Source organism: Astyanax mexicanus, chromosome 10, assembly GCF_023375975.1.
Source record: "Astyanax mexicanus isolate ESR-SI-001 chromosome 10, AstMex3_surface, whole genome shotgun sequence".
Taxonomy (NCBI): domain Eukaryota; kingdom Metazoa; phylum Chordata; class Actinopteri; order Characiformes; family Acestrorhamphidae; genus Astyanax; species Astyanax mexicanus.
Genome location: NC_064417.1, coordinates 6,021,971 through 6,047,281, shown reverse-complemented (window position 1 = coordinate 6,047,281; position 25,311 = coordinate 6,021,971). Strand labels below are relative to the sequence as shown.

Genomic DNA, 25,311 nt, shown 5'->3' with positions numbered 1-25,311 from the left:
TGGTTAGAATATACTATATACAACTATATATTACTATAATTACACAACACAAAATAAATAAAAAATGATGGCATTTCAAGTTATACAGAACATATTAGCAATGTCAGTGTGTTTATTGCTAGTATATAATCAACGGTACCCAAGATTTTATGCAATTTCCAAGGTTCAATTGCTGCATTAGAACACGCCAATATATGGCACTCAGTCTATAGGTTTAGTCTATAGGTCCAGTTGTCTGGGGATTTGGACTTTCCTGTTTTTCTCCCTGCCCTTTTCCTTATCGGCAAATCAATACTTTACGTTTCACTGCACCTCTGTTCCTCATTGACATCGGCCCCTTTGGGAGATGTGAAAGGTGTGTTTAAAAGAAAAGTCATTTCTTTAATACAGTCATGATTGACTTTTGAATCTTTTTAGACTCAACATACTAAGAATCACTGGCTATGGGTGATTTGTTGGACCGTCTTTCAATTTCTGAGCAGTAACATCTAAATAAGGTTAATAAGATCTCTGGGTCTAAGTAAAAAATTTATGGTGTTTAATAAGAAATAAAAAATGCTGCTCAATGCAGACTGTGGTCAAGATAAATATTCCACATCTGCTTGATATGCCCTGCAGTCATTTTCCCCTGAATATTTATAATATAATATAATAATAATTCAAATAATATAATTTGAATTACAAGGTCAGTAATATTTTATACTGTATATACTTAACCTACATTCGTCAATTCGCACATACTTCCTGAGTTTGTCTCTTTGGGTATGTTCAGAGCCACTCACACTGTATTGCTGTGGCTGGTTAGCATGTTGGCTAACCTAGCCATCTTTTACTTTCTCATCTATGTTGCGTTTTTTTTTTTCATCAAATTGATTTTCAAAGAAGAATCAATGGTTATGACCCTTTTGTCCATGTGTACATCTTTTCAAGATCCACACTGTTGAGAATTGCTGAACAAAATGCTGGTAGGAACCAAAAGTTTAGAGAACAGAAACTGGGAACCTTGGATGCTCATTTCCTGAGCATTTTCCAAGGCGTGGCCATGACTTATAAAGGCGTGGGAACGAGAACCTTATGCTTATGCATTCTCTGGCTACGACTTAATCACCTCATTGGCACACATTAATTATCTTACACACATGCATTATGATCTTTTTCCCAAGCCTTTATAAGATGTGGCCACGCCTTAGGATCTCATTTTCAAACCTTAATAAGTTGTGGCCATGCCAACTTAGGGGATCCGTACTCATGTCTTTGATTGGTCCCAATATTTTGTTATGCCAATTGGTTTAGAAAGTTAAGAAAAACCCAATTCGATTTGTCACTTTCTAAAAGTGTGTGGAAGTTACTCACAAACGTTGTTGCAAAGCATTTGGGATATCTACACTGCTAATGTTAAGCTGGTATGTTAGGTTGTAAACTGAATTTACAATTTTATTTAAGTCATTCATCTTTCATTTAACTTTGGACTCCTCTCTGCTATTTGATTTTACTACATACAATTACACTGTACACACTATGAGTTGAGAAAACTCATAACTTCTAGGCAACTTACTACACTACATTTTTGAGTTTTGAGGCCAACTCAAACTTTTGAGAAAGTTTAAAAAAAGGAAAAAATAAAACACTGACAGTTGTATCAACTAGAAATCTTTAGTTCAGAAAATTCTTTTTTCATAAGCATAAAAATTGTAAATATTTAGTCTCACCAACTTAAAAATAAAACAATTAACTTGTCAATCACATTTTAAACTCACATAATGAGCACAAAACTATATTTTTTAGTTAATTTAAGTTAGCAACTGAGAATTTATGACTACTACATATGTCTTATTGTCAGTCATATAGGCTTGCTGTAATGCAAATATGACCAGCATATAATCACACTGAGAAACACAACAATTTGCTCTTTACAGCCGTCAACACTGAGGCCAGGCAGTTAAATATTATATTATATAACACATACGTAAAGCCTAAGAGAAAGCAGTCTGTGGAGAATGATGATTAGTGAAATGTTAAGTATAACAATGGATTTTTACACATTAGTGAAACTCATCCATGCAGCAAATGGCAACCTTACCTCTTATAGCTTTTTCTCACAATATTAAATAATATTTAGTTTTGTGGGATCTTAAGAAAACATTTTTTTTTATTATTGGGAACACAATAAATCTATTTATTGAGTTCTATTGTTGGCATTAAAACTTAAGTTAACTTCATAATCATTTAATAACAGTAGAAAATATATCAAATTTCTCTTGATCTTTCTTGCCTTCTATAAAAATACCCTCTCATCAGCTTATTTTTAATATTCTCATAGATTTAATATGATGGCGTGCGGTACAGTCCTCGATACTGTACGCTTTAGTTCCTGGAGATTTGGATTGGGGCATCTGTCTGATGCTTTGGCCACACCCCAACATGGGTGTGATTTTGTAGAAGAAGAAAAAAAATGCCTGACATTCCTTAAGAAGGAGGGCTGACTCCACAGCTCTGCGTCTGTGGATCCAGGCAATATCGTGTCACTTGGAATTTGAGGTCAGCCTCGCAGCCTCGCACCTGTAACACCTGAGTTAGGTGTCAGACAGAGTTCATCTTGAGTTCATCTTCAAGTCACCCAGGCAGATTAGGGATGTGCATCAGTGGGTCCGGAGAATAGCGAGAGCTTTTAAAGCGGAGGTCGCGACATTAAACTGCATTAAATCTGAACTTTTTCTTTTTGTAGTCAGTGTAAAGAGGTTAATAGATACATTTTATTCTGTGTGAATGTTAAGGGTTAATAACACTTCCATTAAATCCATCACTCTGACAAATCAGAAAAAAGTCTGAATATCTGAATAAAAATAAAAAAAGAGCTTGACAGTGTGAGGTCATGAACTAAATAAGCATGAAAATCCTTATGATACAGAGTTGATTTATAAAGCTTTATACAGCTTAAGCACATAGTGTTTAATGAAGGATGTGCTGCTGATCCAGTGATTAAATGTGTCTATACAGGTGTGCATCTAAAAAAAAATACAATATACAAAGTTACTTTATTTCAGTAATTTAGTTCAAATTGTGAAACTTATATATTATAGAGATGTATTACACACAAAATAATCTATTTAAAAATAAGTGTATTAGAAAAAAATATATATATAAGACTATTTGGTACTTTTGGCAGTGTGGGCAGTGTGCCAAATCCCGCTGGAAAATGAAATTCTCATCTCCATAAAAGTTGTCAGCAGAGAGAAGCATGAAGTGCTGTAAGATTTTGTGGGAAAACAAAACTGCACTGACTTTAGACTTGATAATAAAACACAGTGGATCAACACCAGCAGATGACAGACATGTCTCTCCAAACCATCACTCATCATCAGTACATTTTACATTTAATTTGTAAATCAGTCTGGAGGAAGAGTGGAGAGACACATAGTCCAATCTGCTTGAGGTCTAGTGTGAAGTTTCTACAATCAGTGATGGTTTGGAGAGACATGTCAGTCATCTGCTGGTGTTGATCCACTGTGTTTTATTATCAAGTCTCAAATCAGTGCAGTGTTTTCCCGCAAAATCTTACAGCACTTCACGCTTCCCTCTGCTGACTTTAACTTTTATGGAGATGCAGATTTTATTTTCCATCAGGACTTCTAACACACTATCCACACTGCCAAAAGTACCAATGGTCTTATACTGTATAATATTCAAATTTTCCGGGACACTGATTTTTGGGTTTATATTGGCTGTAAGCCATAATCATCAACAATAAAAGAAATAAACACTAAAAAAATAGGTCACGCTAATGTGTGTAATACATATATATATAAAACAGATCTAGAAAAAAAATAAGAGACCAAATGGTGAGTTTTCTTAATGAAAACCTCTGAAATATAATATAATATAAGGAAGATGGATGATCACAGACCATTAAACCAAGCTAAAATGCTTGGAATTGTGCACCAGGAGTAAAGGCATAAAGTTATCCAAAAGCAGTGTGTAAGACTGGTGGAGGAGAACAGGATGCCAAGATGCATGAAAACTGTGATTAAAAAAAAACAGGGTTATTCCACCAAATCTCATTTTCTGTAAATAAATGCTCTAAATGACAATGTTTTTATTTGGAATTTGGAAGAGATGTTATCTGTAGTTTATAGAATAAAATAACAACTTTCATTTTACTCAGACATATATCTATAAATAGCAAAATCAGAGAAACTGATTCAGAAACTGAAGTGATCTCTTCATTTTTTTCCAGAGTTGTATGAGTTTCACATTTTGTACAGAATTACTGAAATAAAATAACTTTTCAATGATATTTAATTATTTGAGATGCACTACTATATCAGGCTCTGCAGGGACACAGAAATACTACTGCTTTAAATTAATAAGAAAACAATGCTACTTTGGGGACTGATACTTTAATAAAACATGCTTTCACTTGCTTGATTCAGCTCAATTAAGATGCCCTGAGACTGAGGGGGAAAAGGGAGTGTGTTTTTGGTCTGACTGGCTCCTAATTGAATGGAGAACACCCTCTCTTTGGCTGAGTTTCTAAACACATGGAATACTCTGAAATGTCTGGACCCTCTGAAGCTCTTTGACTATGGCCCCCATGTGGTTGGCATTCGCGCTGGAAAACAAACTCTAGCAGTGAGAGTGCTGGATGGTGGCGGAGAGCAGGGTGCTGAGGCCTGCGGATAATGCTGGTTAGTGGGGGATCTGGCCTGGTTTGTGGCTTCCTGCCAAACTGCTGTCAGTCAAAACCCCTCTCCAGCCTTTTTCATGGAGGGCACCATTGTGAGAGATTTGCATTGGCTGGTCTGACAGGGTGAGTACAGTATGTGTGTGTGTGCGTGTGTGTGTTTGGGGAGGGGTGGGGGTGTTTGTGTGTGTGTCCTGCTGAGACATAACACTTTAATCCAAGATTAGACGTGCACTCTTTTCTTTCGGTCTTGCTCAGCCCATGTCCCAGGTGTGACTGGTCGTGCGAGCATCCCATGTTATCCTCTCTCTCTCTCTCTCTCTCTCTCTCTCTCTCTCTCTCTCTCTGTCTCTCCCTCTTTTTCTTTTCTCAGTTAAAACTATTGTATACAGACAGTCAAAAATAAACATAACTATGTAATTAATATAACTTAATACAATCGCAATAGTAAAAAATGATACATTTACCAGAATTATTCCAAAAATTGAATTAAAATGATAACATGTTCCATCAGGTAAAGACTAGTTAGACTCCACGTGATGCATCAAGTAAAGGCTGGTGTAAAGACATACAGGTGAATTAGATTGACTATACAGGAAGTGTGTGGACAGCAGTGAATAATATGTAGAAGCTCATTTAGGTCAGTAATAAGGAATTACTACTAACATAAGAGAAAAAGTATAATTAATACTCTAAGTAATAAATATAGTATATCCAAAGCTTCTAATTATGATATAATTAGTTCTGAGAAAAAAAAAACATCCATTTATTTAATGTACTTTTATACAGTAATTCAACAATATTTAGCAGTGATAACTGTATTCAAAACAAACAAAAAAAAAATACTAAATCGCAAATTGATTAGAAATATAAAATGTTGAGCGTACTATGATGTACTATATTAAAATAACAGTTGGAAAATAACAGTTTATTTAAGTTAAAATCTGTTTTTAAACTTGGAATTTACATTAAATTAAAATCATTTTTAGATAGTTCGTTTAATTTTTCCAAGGAAACTCATTGTTTATAGTATTGTTAAATAATAAAGTATAAAGTAAATAAATCAACTAAAAAGTTATTTTTCTGTTTGCAGATATTTTATATATCTTTAAAATGATCTTTTCATCTTGTAAGATCTCGTCTTATAAGACAAAAAAAAAAAAACACTTTCAGTAGGTAAAATGACTTTAACTGTAAAAATGTCTAGAAACAAGTTACATACTCCAGCAGTAATCTTACAGTAATCTCCAAATGAGAAATGTTATATATTAACTATATATTTAGGATGATTTCCCCCTGCCAGGATATCACTGTTTTAGCATAAGACAACAAGCTATTTAATCGTTTGAAAATATTTTATAAATAATAATTCATTAATGTACACACATATACACACATATATAACATATATTACATTTAGTAATAAACAGATCAAACTGCTTGAACAGCTGCTAAAAATCATCGCTGTTGGGGAATAACTGGGAAATTTTTAACTTTAGGCTGTAATGGAACTATGGAAGTAAAAGTAAAAGTAAAATGGAAAGGAAAGTAAATTTGGGGCATTTTTCAGTCTCCTGAGAAAATACTGTATACAACTATATATAACTATAATTACAAAACACAACGTACAAAAATATATGGCATTTCAAGTTATACACATTTTTAAATTATGTAAAATAAAAACTGCAAAAATGTATAAATTGTACCGGAAATACTGTACATTACTGAGGAAAATGCTATAAAATAAAATAAATGTAGACTTTACATTTCCCACAAAAAAATAAATAAATATGAAGTCCAACATCAGTTCTGTTAAATAATATGTAAAAATAATGACATATTATATTACAAATTCAAACAGTAAATACAAGTTGCATATTAGTATAACTCTTTTTACTCATGATAAATTATTGGTCATTAACCCTTGTGTGGTGTTCGGGTCTGTGGGGCCCATTTTCATTTTTCATCAAATGAAACTAAAAAAATAATTTTTTCTAACTCAAACTCATTGGCATTGGCTCATTTTTTGTGAAAAACATATATCAAAACACATTTTCGATAAACACACACTGTACACCATACCATCCCCCCCCCCCCCCCCCCCCACACACACACACACGCACACACACATTTATATTACATACAGTATGTTTGGCCAAGGGCTAATAAACATTGCTTAATTTGTACATTTGAAACTAAACAAATTTTCTACTCATATCTTGAGTTTAATTCATTTTCTTTTACATTTTATTAAAAAACTAATAAAAAAAGAGTAGCATTTTTAAAAGAAATGTAACATAATAAAGGTCAAAGGGCAAATATTAACCATGTAAGCTGTTTATATTGCTTGCAATTTAGGTGAAGCAAGCATGTGTAAAGCATTTTAATGTAGAATTGCTTAATTTTGCTGAATTAAATACAAGTAACAAAGTAAACGAGTAACAAAAATATGAACACCACACAAGGGTTAATTAGGGATTGATGTGCATTAAAATTAAAATCAGGAAAATTCACTATATCACTTTTCCATTCATCTAAAGCTCTGTCTGATGAAATGTGTCGTATTCCTCCAGGCTGTCAGAGTACGCTGAGCAGAACAGCACCAGTGAACGCGACGCCCCCCTGATGTAGGCCGGGACAGCAGTGGGCTGGAGCTTGGCACGGCTCCAGGGCCTTGAATTCCTCTCTGCTCCTGCGGCGGGGCCGAGACACACAGGCTGTTTCCTCCTTTCTTCTCTCGGATCTTCTTTCTCCTCCTTTTCTTCCTTCCCCTGCTTTCTTTCTCTCATCTCCACGGCGGTGTCAGTGGGGTGGCGCTCCGTGCGGGCCGGCCGTGGGGAAATGCATGGCGACGGGGAACAATGGCGCAGGCCAGGGACAAAGCTGCCCACTCTACTTGAATTACAAGTGGTTGGTACTCGTGGAGAATAAAGGGGGTTTCAATGGACCATTCAGGGGGCACTGTCGATCCTCACCCATGGTAAAGGCAACGGGGAAACACACATATACATACACACACACTCACACACACACACACACACACACACACACATAGACACACAAACACACACACAGCCTGAGCGCCAATGAAGTGTAGCCCACTGCAAACAAACACTGCTCTCAGTGAATTTCATACTAATTACCATTCACTGAGCTGCGCTTCTGTACGCTTCAAATGTTTGCCAGCTTTTGTGTGCTGGCATTATTTACTAAAATGTAAGTGTCTGTAATGTTAGGAAACACTTCAGCATTCATGCGGACTGGTGATGTCACTGGTGCCCCTGGAAGAAGTCCCCTCACACCTCATTTCCCTGGTGGAATTGTTTCAATAAGTGCAAATTAAAGCTTTACAACTGGTTAAAAAACAGGAACAGGACAATTTATAATGACTACAGAGTCTTCGCTACAGCAAATTACAGATTAGGCCCTCTTCTTACATTGTTACAAGCCAAGCGACTGGCTGTGTATCCCAGCAACTCGCGCACAAAATGCCAAAAATGCAAAAAAGGAAAAAAAAAAGAACAGAATAGAAAGCAAGAATGAACAAAACAAAACAAAACAAAAAAAACAGTGCAGCTTTAAATTACAGATGTAATCTGGCCTAAACTACTATTGAATGTTATGTTTTACTGAATGTTATGTGTGTTACTGTGTGTATCTGAATTCCGTCTTCATATCAGTTCAATCAAGTCAAATCTATTGGTTTATATGTCATTTATACACCAAAATTAGTAGTGAAATGTTCTGATGACGTTCTGGTCACATTAATTAAGAAGATATGATTCATAGACCACAAGCCAAATATAACACAAATAAACTAAACAGAAAATAGAATTTGATAAGAGGTGATAAGCTGCTGTATTTCACACAGCTTTTGATGGCTTTACTTGATGGCTTGTGATCTTCCATTTTTCCAGAGGTTTACAATTAGGTTCAGGTCTGGATATTGATTCATCCACATCTTGATAGACCTACCTGTTTGACATGAAGCATCGTAAACAAAATAATATTGCAGAAAAGTTGCTGGAAAAAAATAATAACATTGCCAGAGCATAAGGTAACAAGTGTTCTTTCAGAATAATCTTGTATATGGGGATATCAGAAAATGCTCGGAAGAGCAAACTTAGTCATTTAACACAAATAAACAACAACAACAACAACAACAAAAAACACAGAATTAGAACTGAAGAAAGGTGGCAAACAAAAAAAAATCTCAAGATTAATCTACTCTAAAAGGTGACCGCACCACAATGCACATTTTAAAAGTACTCTACCTCCTGCTAGGCCCAAATAAACATACATTTTTACGAGAGATATTGACGAAAAACGGTGTGTTGTCGTATTCATCATTTTGCAGTTTTTCGATGCATTTCTCGATGCTGTTGGCATATCTAAGGTTAGTCTGTTCAACTTATTCATATGCATTAAACCTTGCAGAGACAGAAGCATGTCAGCATGTGCAATAAGAGCTCAGGTGCTAAAAAAGAAAACTCAAAAATTCAGTTGTACATATTATATAAACCTTTTATCTTTATATAATATCTGATATCCGTATTTCTGACTCATCTCTTTTACCGTATATCTTCTTTGTTCCTCCCGTGTAGGGCCCCACTCAATGTCAAGATTTCCGCTGCTTTTTCTTGTCTGTTTTAATACAAAATTAATTATGCATTCATTACTTGTACTACTTAATTGCAGCCACACATTTATAAAAGCGATATTCCCATTCTATATTCCCACTGCCGCGGCTATTTCCCATAACATAACCGAAAAAAAAAGGCCCTTCATTTCTTAATGACTTTTTAAGGCTCGCTCTCTTGAGCAGTCTCCTTCTTGGTTCTCACTTCTAACAAAGACTGGCTCTGATTGGATTTAATTAGAGGCTTGGCATCGCTGGCCTCCAGCTACCCACGCACATGCTGGCGGAGATGGAGAAGTTTGGAGAGAGCAGCGGAGACTTTCGCTCTGGGGAGAGGGTCACATTGAGCTGCACCTGACGACTCTCTCTATCTCTCTCTCTCTCTCTGTATATCTCTCTCTCACACACACACATACACACACATACACACACATACACACAAATCATAGAACATCGCTCCACTCAGAAAGGTCTAAGAAGCACTGAACCGATCTATTTTAATGCAGACAGATAATACATAATCTGTCATAATTATTTATCAATATAACACTTTTATAAGTTTCGTCTTTTGTTTGTTTCAGCAAGAAAACATCTGTGTTGACTTCACCACATCCACCTTCTGTTCTTTACTTTCACACACAGATAGGCTGCCAGTGATGGTATAGTTACTTTGAAAAAGTAATCCGATTACTGATTACTGATTACTCCTTAAAAAAGTAACTTAGTTACTTTATGGATTACTTGATTTTAAAAGTAACTAAGTTACTTTACAAGTTACTTTATTAGTTACTTTCAGCAGCGGCAGACACCACCTCCCGCCGCGGCGCCGCCTTAACATAAAAACTATAACCAGTTTAGCAAATACTCCCTTTATTGGAAAATGCATTTTAACAGCAACAATGTATCTCTTGACATTTAAAGTTGAACTATTTCCTGAAAAAAAAAATAAGTTTTTTATAAAAACAAAAGACAATTTCTCTTGAATTAACTTAACATAAACAATTGCTTTTATACAAAATAAAATATGGTCTTTCTTGATTTCACTAAACATAAATACTTGTTTTTATAAAAAATATAAAATAAAGAAAGTCTTTCTGGAACTTTCTGGACCTGAGGGAGCAGAACACATACTGTGTGTGTGTGTGTGTGTGTGTGTGTGTGTGTGTGTGTGTGTGTGTGTGTGTGTGTGTGTGTGTGTGTGCGTGTGAGTGAGTGAGGTAGAGAGAGAGAGAGAGAGTAACGCACAGTGACTTGAATAAGTAACTTTAATCTGATTACTGGACTGGAAATAGTAACGCGTTAGATTACTCGTTACTGAAAAAAAGGGTCAGATTAGAGTAACTAATCTGTTTCTGACATCACTGTAGGCTACACACACTCTCATACAGAAGTACATAAAACAAATGCATATTATATACAGTCCTATACCTTCCCTTTCCTACATTGTAAATTAATACAAAAGTCATTCAGACTATGAAGGAACACATAAAGAATCATGTAGTAACTTAAAAAGTAAACATATTAAACAAATCAAAATAATCTGTGAAGCATTTAAGTTGATCTTATCTAAAGTGCTGTTAATTTGCGGATTTTGAGGCTGGTAACTCTGATTAACTTGTCCTGTTCAACTCAGGTAAGTCTTGCTCTCTTCCTTTTCTTGGGCGATCCTGATGAGAGCCAGTTTCATCATAACATTTTTGATGGTCTTGGCTTCTTCACTTGAGGATATATATATTTTTTAAGTTTTTTAAATCTTTCAGATTGACTCACCTTCATTTCTTAAAGTATTTTGGTAACACCTTACCATAAATGTACATTAATTAATAGTACTTACTATTATTAACCATTATTAAGCATTACAAAATCATTTAACTCAATTTATTATTATTTCTAACATTATAAAGTATTAAAATGTAGTAATGTCTTAACTAGTACCAATGTTTAATTAATTCAGCCGTTACTTAACTATTTAACAATGTTTATTACTATCATAAGTAATATAATACTGTTATTTGTGACTATTATTGTTACCAGTATTTTTTTTCCTTAGTAGTTCTTAAATATTATAAGATAGATAGATTATTATTGTATACCAACTCATTTTCACAACTTTATAAGTATAAGAAATCCAAGTAATTAACTCTTGATGAGTTCAGCACAGCTGTTAACTGAAAGCCTGAATTCCAGTGACTCTACCTCATAAAGCTGAGTGAGAAAATCTAGCCAAGATGTTCAAAACTGGCATCTAAGCAAGAGATGCCTAATTTAAAGAATGTAAAATATAAAACATTCTAGTTTGTTTATTTTTTTTTTATAATTCTTTAGTTTCATATGTTTTTCTTCATAGTTTGGAGGACTTTGTATTAATCTACAATGCAGAACATTTTAAAATAATGAAAAAACACTGAATTTAAGGTGGTTCCAAACTTTTCACTGGTACTTCACTACAAAATGCAGTTTTCAAATGGAGGAAGTTCGGCCCACTGAGTTTTGCAGAATTGTTGTAATTCCACCAGAGTTTTTGAGGAGGAACCTCCTTTTTTAAGGTCAGGATTCAGGTCAGGACCTTGACTTGGCCACTTCAAATTTTTTACTTAGTTTTTTGTGTCTGTCCAATACATAAAGGACATAAAGTGTATATCATAGTTATGTATTATTACCTCCTTTTTTACACAGAAAAAAAAAAAAAAAAAAAATAGAACTGTAGGCTGGACTCAAGCACAGCCTCCACCTCAAGAGCCAAACCTGTCTGCTTTGACCCCCGACTCTAACTAATGACCCCTCAGAGACGAGAACACCACAGGTAACCCAAGTAAAGTTCTCCAGAGCCAGGTTTCTGGGTGAAATTCATCTGTGGGTCAGTGAGTTCCTCGATCACTCATGTTATCTGGCTTACGCAGCACCTGCTACAAAGCATGAGCACCAGCCAAGAGCGTGCTGGAGCCTGAGAGCAGAGCTCGACCCCAGACACCCACTACAGGAGAAACCAGCCTGCACCATTAGCCTGAACCAGAACTTTTAACTGACTTACATCAACTGGGTTTAGAGCTTCTCCTGCTAACGCCTGTAGCTATAGCAATAAAACAGTGTTAAAAAAAAAACTAATCTACAGAGTTTTAAACTCTTTAACCTCTTTATCCCAAAATATAGTCGATCAGCCAGGACATGTTTGGGTCTGAAGTTCTGAAGTTTGTTTCTAGAGTTTTGCACTGGAGCTAAAAGGTTAATGTTGCTAACAGGTATGTTTAACAATGTCAGCATTAGCATAGAGTAAATCACTTTAAAAAAAGTTGTTCAGTTTGTAAAAGAATGAATGAAGTTCAACTTAAATAGCGCCTTTCTAGAAATCCAAGACCGCTTTACAATTTACACATATTACACACAACCATTCATACTCAGCACTCATCCACTCACCGGTGAGAAGCTGCAGCCAATAGTGCACAGCGTACTCTCAACCAGAAACGACCTTCCACCTGGAGGACTGCATCGGGCACTACAGCATTTTACCCAGAACAGAGGGCCAATTCATATCTGGGCACACTCATGCATATATTTTATAGACACATACAAACTTACATACATACCACACACTTACACACCAGATCAATTTAGAGCATAAAGTAAATTACTGAGTTGTTATACACTGTAGGCTATAAATTAATACAGTAGCCAAAGCTGTCTGTATTTTGACCAATTTATTCTAGCTTTTATTAATAATTAGCTACATTAGCCTGGCAGCTCCAGTGTAAAACTAAAGTAAAATTAAGTAAACTCAAAGATGCATATTCAGAATATCTTACCTACAGTAAGTTAATGTACCAAACATTAATATAAGTAAGTCTAACTAGTCTAACCATGTTTCATTTGAAAGCTAGCTAGGTAGTAACTCAATTCACTCACATGCCAAGTTAAAGCTAGCTAACAACAATAAAATGATTAAACAAATAATCTGAATATGTAATTTAAAAAAAAAAAAAACTTCAAAAGTCAAAAGTTTTGACACACCTCTTCTCATTCAATGTGTGTTTTTTTTCTTTTTATGTTTTTTTTTTTACATTGAAAATTTAATATTGATACATTAAAGCTATACAGAAACACATGTAACTATTGTGGAGGACAAACACTTTTTTAGTGTACTATATAATTTCACATATGTCCTTTAGTTGTTGCGATATCTTTAGGATTAATCTACAATGTAGAAAATAAATAAAATAAATAAAAATGACAAGCTGTATCCAACCTTTTGACTTGTAATGTATATTGATTTTAAATCCTAAACAGACAAATATAATAAATGGGCTACAAAAAAAAAAAATAAAAATCAGTGCCTGATATTTATTTAAATACTGGATAGGGTTTATATACATGTTTGCAGTTTACATATAAAAAGTCTCACCTGTTATGTAAGAGTTTTGAAATTCGTCCTTTTATTTTTTTATGGGAAGGAGGATTCAAAAAAATATTATTATTTAACCTATGACACAATAAATACTATTTTTAAGAAAACACCTGAACTAACGTCATTAGTTTGTAAATAACCACATAAATATTTAAGATTTAAGATTAGAATAAGTTACAGAAATCACACTAATACACAGACAGAGGCAGTAAAACATGGTGCTTTTAATCACATTTGAATTTGAATTTGTTAATTAGTTTGCTGAACCTTATGCCGTTTCCTCATCAGTAATTAACACGTGGATAATTATAGACTGGCACTACTCCTCTGTTCGGTCTAAGTTTCTCTTTAGCGTGTGCAGAGCTTGAGATAGGCCACGGTCACGGGTGTGAGTGTACGAGGCTCACCTGTGGGCGCTGTTGGGAGTGAAGCTTGATTAACACCTCCCGTGTTTCCTCAAACATGGTGAGAAGCTTGGGCATGCAGTGACGGAGTGCAAATGGAATCAAACTTCCAGGAAGAGCATTTTAATGTTGCTACGTATGAGAAAAAATTAGATATCGTAAATGTCAAACGTGCCACAGCATAAACATTCCCATACTTCAACTGTTAATTGGCAGCTCAATAGGAATGGGAGAAACGCGAGGAATGTGAGGTATGTGAGGAATGTGAGGAATGTGAGGCAAGCTTAATTTAGTTTAGGTGTATGCTCTGGACCTCTGCGGTGTCACCTGGTAAAAGACAGCTACAAATTGTTATGACATCCATGTGTGTGTGTGTCTGTGTGTACTATCTGTGAAATGTGGCACTGGATCAAAACTGAATTCCTAGCCGATTCTCAGGACTCTTTTAGGTGCTATTTCAAAGTCTAAGACAGTCATTTTTAACCTGTGAGCTCCTTTTTAGAGTGCATCTAAAAAAAAAAAAAATGAAAAGTTACTTTAGTTTAGTAATTTAGTTTAAAATATAAAACTCATATATTATATAGATGTATTAAACATACAGAGTGATCTATTTTAAGCGTTTATTTCTTTTATTGTTGATGATTATGGCTTACAGCCAATGAAAACCCAAAAAAATCAGTGTCTCAGAAAATTAGAATATTATATAAGACCAATTGATACTTTTAGCAGCGGGCAGTGTGTCCATAAAAGTTGTCAGTAGCAGAGGGAAGCATGAGGTGCTGTAAGATTTTGCAGGGAAACAAAACTGCACTGACTTTAGACTAGATAATAAAACACAGTGGATCAACACCAGCAGATATCAGGCATGTCTCTCCAAACCATCACTGATCATCAGTAAATTTTACATTTCATTTAGAAAACTTCAAGGGAGCAGAGTCTGGAGGAAGAGTGGAGAGACACACAGTCCAAACTGCTGGAGGTCTAGTGTGAAGTTTCCACCAATCAGTGATGGTTTGGAGAGACATGTCATCTGCTGGTGTTGGTCCAAATGGTGTTGGTCCATTTGAATGTACTGGACTTCACATTTAAATAATAATAATCCCTTTCCTCAATCAAAACTTTTAAATAGTCAGGCTACCTATATATAACATCACTTTAATAATAACCCCATATCAGTCTAATTCACAAAGATAAACAATATGTTTATTGTCTGTCACATGTGGCATCTATCAAAACGCTCATTAAACAGTTTGATAATTAGCAGCGGCAGGCGGAGTGACTGAGGTGTGTTTTGTGTGATCTGTTCTTCTTTGAGGCTCACTGTTTTATTTATATATTTATCTTTTAATAATTCTCAGCACAATTAGCAAACACCCAGCGCTGTTTCACACCCCTCCCAAGATCACACACTGAGACAATTCTGTAGCCATTCTGCAGAAACACACTGCTTTACTGTAATACTGTGGCAGAACTTTACTATTATACAGTGTGTTATGCTTTAGTTCCGTCCAGAATCATGTACGTTAAACTAAGTGTCACAATTATAATATTTATTAAATGATAGCTGTTAAGAACACAATTCTGTACTTTAGTATGTCAGTCAAAATCCGAAGTTTAGAATGTTTTGTTTGGAACACTTGTTTGGTCCAAACCTACTGTGAATGGGGAGGTTTGAAAGGTGTTGTAAAAAACAGTACAGACCACAGGATAAAATTTGGTCAGAACAAAAGTGATGTAAACTATAGTCTAATTTGTCTAGATGGTTTGGGCTTTAAGACCAATAACAGGAAGCTGTTCATATACAGTATTTACATCACAAATAAACAACAACAGATTATGCCTGTAATTTCTATATTTACTGTAACTGTAGATTACCACTCCTTACTTATACACAGAAATAAAAGGAATCTGAGAGTAATCTGTAACACTTGTTCCGCCTTTAACAGGAGTTGGATTTCTCCAGGTAGTCAGATTCGGTGCCTGGATAGGATCCTCACCAATTAACCATAGCCTAAAATGTTTCCTACTCAGGCAGTATTTGAAGGCAGTAAGGTCATATAAGACATGGCAAAAAAGCACTTTCTGGGTTCAACCACAATAAAGAAAAAGACTTAATAATTTATACAGTATAATGATATTTTCTTTTAAATGCAATAAATAATAATTAAAAAAAACATGTGGGTTGTTTAACTTTTTGATAATTTATTGGAAATATGAAATTTTATAAAATTGTAAAAAAAGAACATTATTATTTATTTTTTTGTAAAAAAAAAAAAAAAACAGTGTAGGATTAATACTAATACTAATACTAATAATAATACTAATAATAATAATAATAATAATAATAATAATAATAATAATAATAATAATAATAATATGTACCATTTATCATTAACAATAATAATAACCATTTAAATATTATGTAAACTTTTTTCAATACTACTACTACTACTACTACTACTACTAATAATAATAATAATAATAATAATAATAATAAAATGTTGTTGTTGTTTCGTTGTTAATAAATTGTTATTATTTTTTATAGATTTTTATTCTTTTTACATATTTTGTTATTTATTATTATTATTATTATTATTATTATTATTATTATTATTATTATTATTATTATTATTGATTTAGTTGTTACTGATTTTGTTGTTAAATTGCACGTTATTATTTTTATTGATTATTATTATTATAAATCTTTTTTTATTTTATTATTTTATTAGAATTATGCTTCGTTATTATGTACTTAAAGCGTTTATTTTTTAATCATTATAACAAAATATTAATTAAATAATTATTTTTATATTATTTTTTACAGTAGATAAACTTGCGGTTTTTCGTGTCTGTTGGTTTCCATGGACACGGCGTATTCTCTCCCAGGTGGTGTGTCACCGTATAAATAATCCGGGTAGAAACAGACATCAGTGTACTGTTCTCTACTCTGATAGAAAATTAAAATTACAGCTACATACGCAGTAAATTATCTGCTGTTTATTAAAAATATATAAGTATTATCAGTAATAAAGTATTAATTGTCTGCTTACTCTTCGCTACAGTTCACTGTTCCCCCAGTGTAACGTTACTGTGCGGTTAGTGTGAATGATCCGCCGCCCGGTTCCTCCGGGCGGAAACAGCGCTGTGAGCAGCATGGCTGAGACTAGCAGTGAGTCTGAGAGATAGAGAGAGAGGCTGTGAGATGCTGTGAGATGAGGTTTGACTCTGTGTTTTTACACTATTAGTATTTTTATGTGTTGTGCTTTTAGCGAGCACGTGCCTCAGTCGCTTTGTGAGTTCTCTGGCTGCTTTAGACGCAGATTAGCATTAGCTTTAGCCTGTGTTCTCCTCCCTCACGCTTTATACTGTCAGTTTTATTTGACTGGTTAGGATTACAGGATAAACACCTGACTTTACCAGCTATAACAGGGCGATAACTTCTTTCAGAATGCCTTAGCCAAAAAGAGCTCTTGGTGAGCTTTAAAAGCTGTTTAAAATGTCCTACAGCACTCTATATTTAACTCATGACGCTCTAAGTGAAATATAACTACACTGCCTGCCCAAGAAATTCAAGTAATTAACTCTTGACAAGTGTTAACTGAAAGCCATTCCAGGTGACTCTACCTCATAAAGCTGACTTAGAAAATATGTCATCTAAGCAAGAGGTGCTACTTTTCTAATACATTTATTTTGGCCAGACAGTGAATGTAGGAGTGCTGGGTTAGTGCTGGAGATAAAACTAGCTAATTTTAAAAGTGTATTTTTAGATTCTACAGGTCTGTTCCAACCATTGTAACATCTCAAATGCTATAATTAAACGTTTTACAGTACATAGAACTAGTTCTGACCGATTTCTGGAACAAAATGTTAAAATATATAGGGTGTTGGCAATCTTCTTACAGCCTAGTTCATCTTTGTTGAGAGCAACAATTTGGTTTTTCACACCCTCAGAGTTTTTTGCCATGAAGTGCCAGTGGCCAGTATGAGAGAATCTACCCCAAAACACCAAATTATCAGCCCTGCTCCCCATTCAAATCTGAGACATTGTAAAAAAAAAAACAAACAAACAAAAAAACATGACACCAGGGAGAGAAAATGGCAAATTGGGCACAATTTGTGCTACATCAGGGTTTTAACTTTACAATATTTACAGTCATGTTCATAGGTCTTGGTTCTGGTGGGTTAAAACAAACAAAATAAAGTGACAGTTAAAAGGCGACTTGTATTTTGTAGCTAAGTGTGCAGTGTAGTCAACTAGCTATATGTGTACTGACTACTACTTGCAGCACATTAATATTCACAGTCATTTATTACAGTGTTTATTAAGGCCTGTGTCTTATGTTCAAACACAAGTGCCTAACTAGGAAGCAAAATATACAATAGAACTAGTGGTGAGGGCAATTTTTCTTCAGGGTGCTTTGCTTGTGTACTGTAAAGCCCACAATGTGTCAATTACTCAACACCCCTCACATTGTTGTATTTTTTTTATTATATCTTTAAATAAGACAACACTGCTACTGGTACCATACATACATACATTACATTACATACATTACATGTACATACATACATACATTAGGCCTGTATCTGACTAGATTAAAGGCACAGTCCACCCAAAATCAAATTCTGTCTGCAGTTTTCCTGCCCTGAAAATGTAATTCATATTCTACAAAAAACAACAACAACCTTTTGTTTTCAAATTTTTTCATCAACGTATTCATTTATTGCTTGAACGTTTGACATTACTGTAGATCTACTCATATAACCAACTAATTCCCTACACAGCTTTTAATTTATTGTTCACAATTTCCCTTCCACCTAAAAAGGGCACATGTTACATTAATACTGAAGTAGATGCTAAGTGCTTTATGAGTTTTATTTATTTCTACTTAAAAGTCCACATAAAACTAAACCTGGCTTTTTATGTGAATAATCTTTTTACTTTTAAATCTAAAAACATTAAGTTCAAATCACCTGAAACACATCTTTACTCTGAAGCCTTTGCGTGACCACAGCAGCATTTAAGGTGAAAATATAATTTAAACAATCCAACATCTTCATATCAGTGATTTTACTGAAGGCAATAAAGTTTATTTAAGAAAGCTAGATAGCTGCTACTCACATGTAGTAGACTTGTGCAGGTGCTACCTTAAGGAAGACGCAATAAGGAATAGGATTGTCTACTACAGGGATGTATAAAATCGTTTTATTATTTGTTTTTTTGGCATGGTTCCATTAATCTTTAGTCTTACCAAAGGGCTTTTGTATAGTTTGAAACATTGTTAATGTACAGTACACTGGATAGATGTGTGTAGGATAACCTTTTAGCTTTAAGCATTGATGCATTAATTAAAACTGATGTTCTTTTGCAGCCCCACCCTCAAATGTGAACTTGAATTAATACGTTTCTCATGCTTTGTGCAGGATTATGGCCAATCTCCAAAAAAACTGGTACTCCATACTTGGTGCGGCCCAAACTGATGATTTACAAGAGCTCAAACGGAAGTACCAGAGACTGGTCCTTGAGGTATGTGTCTTTGATGCAACCTGTTGTACCTTCAGGATTTAATACTTATTTAAAAAAAATAAATATTATTTTGCAGTATAAACAGCAAGGGAATGCGGGGCAAAAGACAAGGTTTTAAATTTAAAGCATATCTAGCAGAAGGTATATAAAGCATTCAGCATATAAATATGGTTTATGTCAAATAGTCTGAAAACAAAAAAGAAATACAACATCTGTGGCTGATTCATACATTCATACATTCAACAAGGTTTCAGTGCTGATGAAACAGCATCTCAGGATGTTCTTTATGAAGCCTCTGAGAGTGTAAAGCATTGTTAACACACAGGTCACAGAGGTCAACATACTATTTTTGGTATAATGTTGATTATAAACTCCCTGTCTGGTTCAACATTTTCTTAGTATACTTAACAATTGGTTGTTTTATCAGAAATCTTCAATCTTAAATTCAATATCTTTTACCAGGCAGCAGATAACACTGCTGTTAATGTCTGAGAGACAAGCATGCAGCCATGCTAAACATGAGGTTAGATTTTAGCACGGTCGGTCAACTGGTTTATGAACGCTGCTGCATGACTGCACCTGGCAGAACCCATCAGATTCCTTTCAGTTCAGCTTCTAAAGGAACCTGTAGTGCATCCATCTGAACTAATGATCTAGACATGATCTGTGGGTGTTGCCAGTAGTATGCTTGCTTCTATATTAAAATTCCTCCCATGAACACGAATAATCCTGTCTAGAACTAGATTACACACAGTTCCACCGCAGCATTAGCTTCACTATTTTTGGTCAGCTTGCTTTTTATTTGAACTCAACAGGATTGGCGGTGCTTTTAATAGGGTTTTGATTGATTTTGATTGATTGGCTGGCTCGCTGTGTTCACCCTTGCCGTTGTTTCATGTTGTCAGTGTTCAGTGTAGCTCTGTCATTAGGAGGCAGGCTGTCTGCAGGCGGAACAGACTGTCAGATTTACGCAGAAATCCTTTGCAGCGCTGCATGACTCAGTATTCCCTCATCAGATGTTTCAAAGGATTGATTCCTGAATGCATTTCCTCATATAATGATTTAAAGTCATGGTGAAATGTTTAAATCTGTGTTTGTAAGTGGTGGAATTATTATTTTGCATCATAAACTGTCGCTTCTGACATGTTCTAATAGCCTGCTAGTCATGTTTACCATATATTTCAGACACTAAGGCGTGTATACTTTTTTTTTTTTATACAAGCTATAATAGGTCTATGCGCTATACAAATGTTTTTTTTTTTTTGCACAAAATCACTCTTATCAGCTTTATTCTTGCTAGTTTTAGTCCCTTTCAGAAACAGACGTTAAGGGTCTCTGTCACTTTTATTCAAATAAGCCAGGTATCCGCGTCATGTTGACGCTGGGCATTTTCCGCCCATTAGTGTTAGCTTGTGCTAAATGGCAAAATACGAACAAGCAAGAACAAAACTCATTATTTGAAAGTACTTATATCTGCCTCATCTTCTGACTTCCTACAGGCAGTAGATACAGATCCCTCCCTCAGATGAAGTCTGATGGCTAATCCTGCTGTTGCGTTTCATTAACTGATCTAGTGCTTGGGGCTCTGCTGGGTTTGACGGGTGAGAGGAGGTGCCAGGGTGGTTCTATGCAGGTTTCCTTGTTGTGATGTCACAATAAGGAAGCCATCCAAACGGCTCATAGAAGCATAAGATTCCTGACACCAAGCTCTTTTAGCTGATTCACAGAAAATAAATGGATTATTTTTTTCTCACTTGGTGTGTTTATAGGGGCAGTCAAGACTTAAATGGAAATACGTTTTGCATAACATGTCCCTTTTAGATAAGACAGGCTCCTCCAAAATCCTCTCTAACCAAGTTCTAATCATCTACAGCTGATGTGCTATACTTAATTCTAATTTTTTTAACTATAAGTATTGATAAATATGGAGTGTCCTAACTTTTTTTTCCTCTGAAGAAAATAATATTGTTATTTAATTACAAAAGTAGATTTCTTCAGTTGTATGTTGTGTTATATGTATGTAAAACTATTGTTAAGATGGTGCCTAAATTTGGAAATCACTGGGTTCAAGGTCCAGATTTGAAGACCTCTGTATTGTGGCATTACTCAAAGAACCATTTGTAGCATCCTTTGTGTTTTTTGTCTTTTGATAGAATAAAAGTCTTTATTTGATACATGTTTCAGTGCAGTAAAAAATAAGAAGTGTTGAACAAAAGCTGGGCTTCATAGTGACCTGATGTAACACTTGGATGCTAGTCATTATCCCACGCAATAGAAAAAAACACAAAAAGGTACGATATGTTGTGAAACAATTCAGTGCAATGGAAAAAAAATGGATTCTCACATTCCTATCCATAATAAGCAACAGTAAAGCACCAATCACCTTATGGAAATCCTCCTTAAAAAGGTAGCCTCAAACAGGGATTTTTACTTAGTTTGTCTCGTAATAATTGAATACACGTTTACTCGTCCCACCCTGTAAGGTTTAATCTGCTCGGTTTAATCTCAACCCCATTTCAATTACAGCAATCTCCAGTAAATCCATCAGGACGCCTGCAGAGCAATTAGAGGAGCGTTTCTGAGGCGTTCTCTTCCAGGCCTCTGACTCACATCACACAGCAAAAGAGTTACCAAAGTCTGCCTCCGCCCAGGGCACTGATGCTCTTGTTGTTTGAATCTGCTCTGTGCAGCTACTGGTCAGAAGTTTTAGAACACACTCAGTTTTTCCAATAGTCCACTGGCATGTAGCATTTCTCTTCTTTTGTCATCACAGCAATGACAGAAACTACAGGGTATTGAAACACAGAAGCTCCTCCTCTCGTGCTGATGTGGATTTTAGTCTGTCAGACAAAGACAAGAACAATCATATTTGCATTTGTGATAAATACAGATGGGTTTTGACCTCTGCCAGTGAACACACAAATACACTAACATTCACTGTGGCACCCGGGAGCATTGTGGTGTCTGTGAAGACTGGTGTGGGCACGTGTATCCACCTCTGTATCCAACAGAAATGTTAAATGTGGTACAGATTCTGTAAAACAAGGTTTGGGTTCGATACCAGTGTTTCACAGATTAAGTGGCAGTTTAGCAAACCCTGATGTTGAACCAACAACTCTGTTATCAGTAGGCCAGTTCTCTAACCACTGAGCCACCACTTCCCCAGTGAGGTACAGGAATATATATATATATTTTTTTTTTTGTAGCAGACCACTTCAGTTTTCTTCAGTTTCCAAGAGTATTTTGGTGGTATAGGAAACTCCACTATTAAATATCCTTTTTTTAAACTTTGTGAGAGCAATATGATATTGTATAAATACAGTGCCTGAAAGTTCAGTGCACCAATACTACTCATAATACAAACAAAAGGATTAGAAATAGTTTATTGTCACCCCTTCTGGTATTGCCATGTATCTTTATATTTTTATAACTGTTTCAGGTTACTCACTGAACTTGAGTTGCATATAGGTCAGTAATATATATAAATATATATTTATACATATTACTGTACAAATGTTTGGGCACACCTTGAATTCATTGTTAGTGTTTTTTTTTCATTATTTTCTGCATTATATATTCATAAAATAATCATACAAACTACAAAGAAAAACATATGGTATTTTTTAGTAAATGAAAAAAAAAGTGTCAAGAAAAAACAGTCAAGAATCTGTTTTTTTTTTATTTTTGATTCTTCAAAGTAGCATCTCTTGCTTAGATGACTGTTTTGCACATCTTGGCTGGATTTTCTTAGTCAGCTTTATGAGGTAGAGTCACATGGAATTCAAGCTTTCAGTTAACAGCTGTGCTGAACTCATCAAGAGTTAATTACTTGAACTGATTTACTTCTTAATGTGTTTGAGAGCATCAGTTGTAAAGTAGTGAAGAGGTAGAGTTACAGGTATACAGTGATATTTGCCCTATTTGAGTAATGTTCTAATCCAGATTATAAAAATACTTTTATAAATACTTCTCAGAAAGAAAAAATGACTTGAATTAATCTAAAAAAACTTCAAGAACTTTAAAAGTATCCTCAAGTGAAGTCTTAAAGACCATCAAAAATGTTATGATGAAACAGGCACTCATCAGGACCGCCCAAGGAAAGAAAGAGAAAGAGTTACCTCTGTTGCACAGGATGAGTTACCAGCCTCAGAAACTGCAAGTTAACAGCACCTTTAAGTTACTGCACGATTCATTATGTATTTCTTCAAAGGCTGGATGACTTCAGTATTCATTTACAATGTAGGAAAAAAAATAAAAAGTTTATTATAATTATTATAACAATTAACATTATTTTTTTAGTTTTTAGTTTTCATCTTCCCTTACTGTTTATATAAATAATATAAGCATGTTATCTCATCATCCAGCTGTTTTATATGATTTTATTCTAAAATATTTTTTTTTCTATAGGTTTTATGCTTCTTCCTCTGCTGTTCTCCTATACTTTTAGGAGTTCAGTGTGGTCCAGTGCTGTGTGGATGTGTGCGCAGTGTGGGAGGGGCTGACATTAGGTGGCAGTAGTGTGATGCTGCTGGCCTTGGCCGAGGCCCCTGCTCCCCATGCTGCCGAGCTGCTGGGCCAGGGTTGCGGACGCTGCAGGCCTGCGAAGTGTGTGTGTGGGTGTGTTTCCCAGGAGCACACAGCCACCACCAAACCCCAGTGCTGATGTATGGCCAGCGCCGGCCAGCGCTCCAAATTGGCCGGCCCTTTATATTGTGTTTCTGCTCTCCAAGCTCCATTAGCCCCGGTAAATGAATATTTTACAACGCGTGCAAAGAGACAGCAATTAAAGCGTGTAACTTCAGAGAGCAGGCAGGGAGAGAGAGAGAGAGAGAGAGAGAATGGAGAGAGAGAGAGAGAGGAGAGAGAGAGTGGGAGGGGTCAGGAGAGAGAAAAAGAGAGAAAGAGAGAGAGAGAGAGAGAGAGAGAGAGAGGGAGGGAGCCACTGCATCCAGTTTCAATTTGTGTTTATTGAGAGCACCTTGACTCTGTCAGGTGATAAGCGGCTCAGTGGGAAAATGTGGGAAATACACCACCAGCCTGAGCCTCTGCTCCACATTAACTGCCCATGCACGCTTCCACACACACTGCAGGTCCTCACTGTTGTAGCTACACTCAGTGACACAGAGTGGTTACTGAATAATTCAGAATAGTTACTGAATTATGAGTGTTAATATGAATAAGCGAATAATAAGCATGCAGTTGAGTTGCAGGGATTAATCTGCACACATGAGTGAATCCGAATGCGTTTCTTTAAATTCATGCATAAAATATACGAGCATTATTAGTACTCGACTTGGCTTCTAATAGGGCAAACCTAATTTTGTCTTTTAAAAATGCAGCAGTACTGATGTTCTTTTTCATGATTTACAGCGCGTACATACTACAGTAGGCAATACATACACCATGCAAAAAAAAAATAGTAATGAATAGATGGATGGATATTGATTTAATTAAAAAAGCATTAAAAATAGGTATTTTTTGAGAACAAATAAATAGTTCACTTTTTGGCATAATGTAAATGTGGGATCTTTTTATCACACATTTTGTTTTTTTATTTTTGTTGTTTTCTGCATCATCAGCTACAGGTGCATCTCCAAATATTAGAATACTATTAAAAAGTTACTTTATTTCAGTAACTCAGTTCAAAAAGTGAAACTCATA

The 25,311-nt window shown here is 35.2% G+C and overlaps 2 protein-coding genes across 5 annotated transcripts in view; one reads left to right on the top strand and one right to left on the bottom strand.

Moving 5' to 3' along the window:
• The window catches only part of wt1a (WT1 transcription factor a), a 331,319-nt gene that overhangs the window by 7,273 nt on the left and 298,735 nt on the right, over nt 1–25,311 (bottom strand). The window lies entirely within an intron of this gene.
• dnajc24 (DnaJ (Hsp40) homolog, subfamily C, member 24) overlaps nt 17,208–25,311 on the top strand; it is a 63,124-nt gene continuing 55,020 nt past the window's right edge. For all 4 annotated transcript variants that reach the window (XR_002651784.2, XR_452613.4, XR_452611.4 and 1 more), the window contains exons 1-2: nt 17,208–17,340; nt 19,548–19,650. Coding sequence is in view for 1 of the 4 variants with exons in the window: in XM_007228311.4 (XP_007228373.2) it covers nt 17,336–17,340; nt 19,548–19,650 (108 nt within the window). In the remaining 3 variants the exon portion in view is untranslated. The remainder of the gene's footprint in view (nt 17,341–19,547; nt 19,651–25,311) is intronic.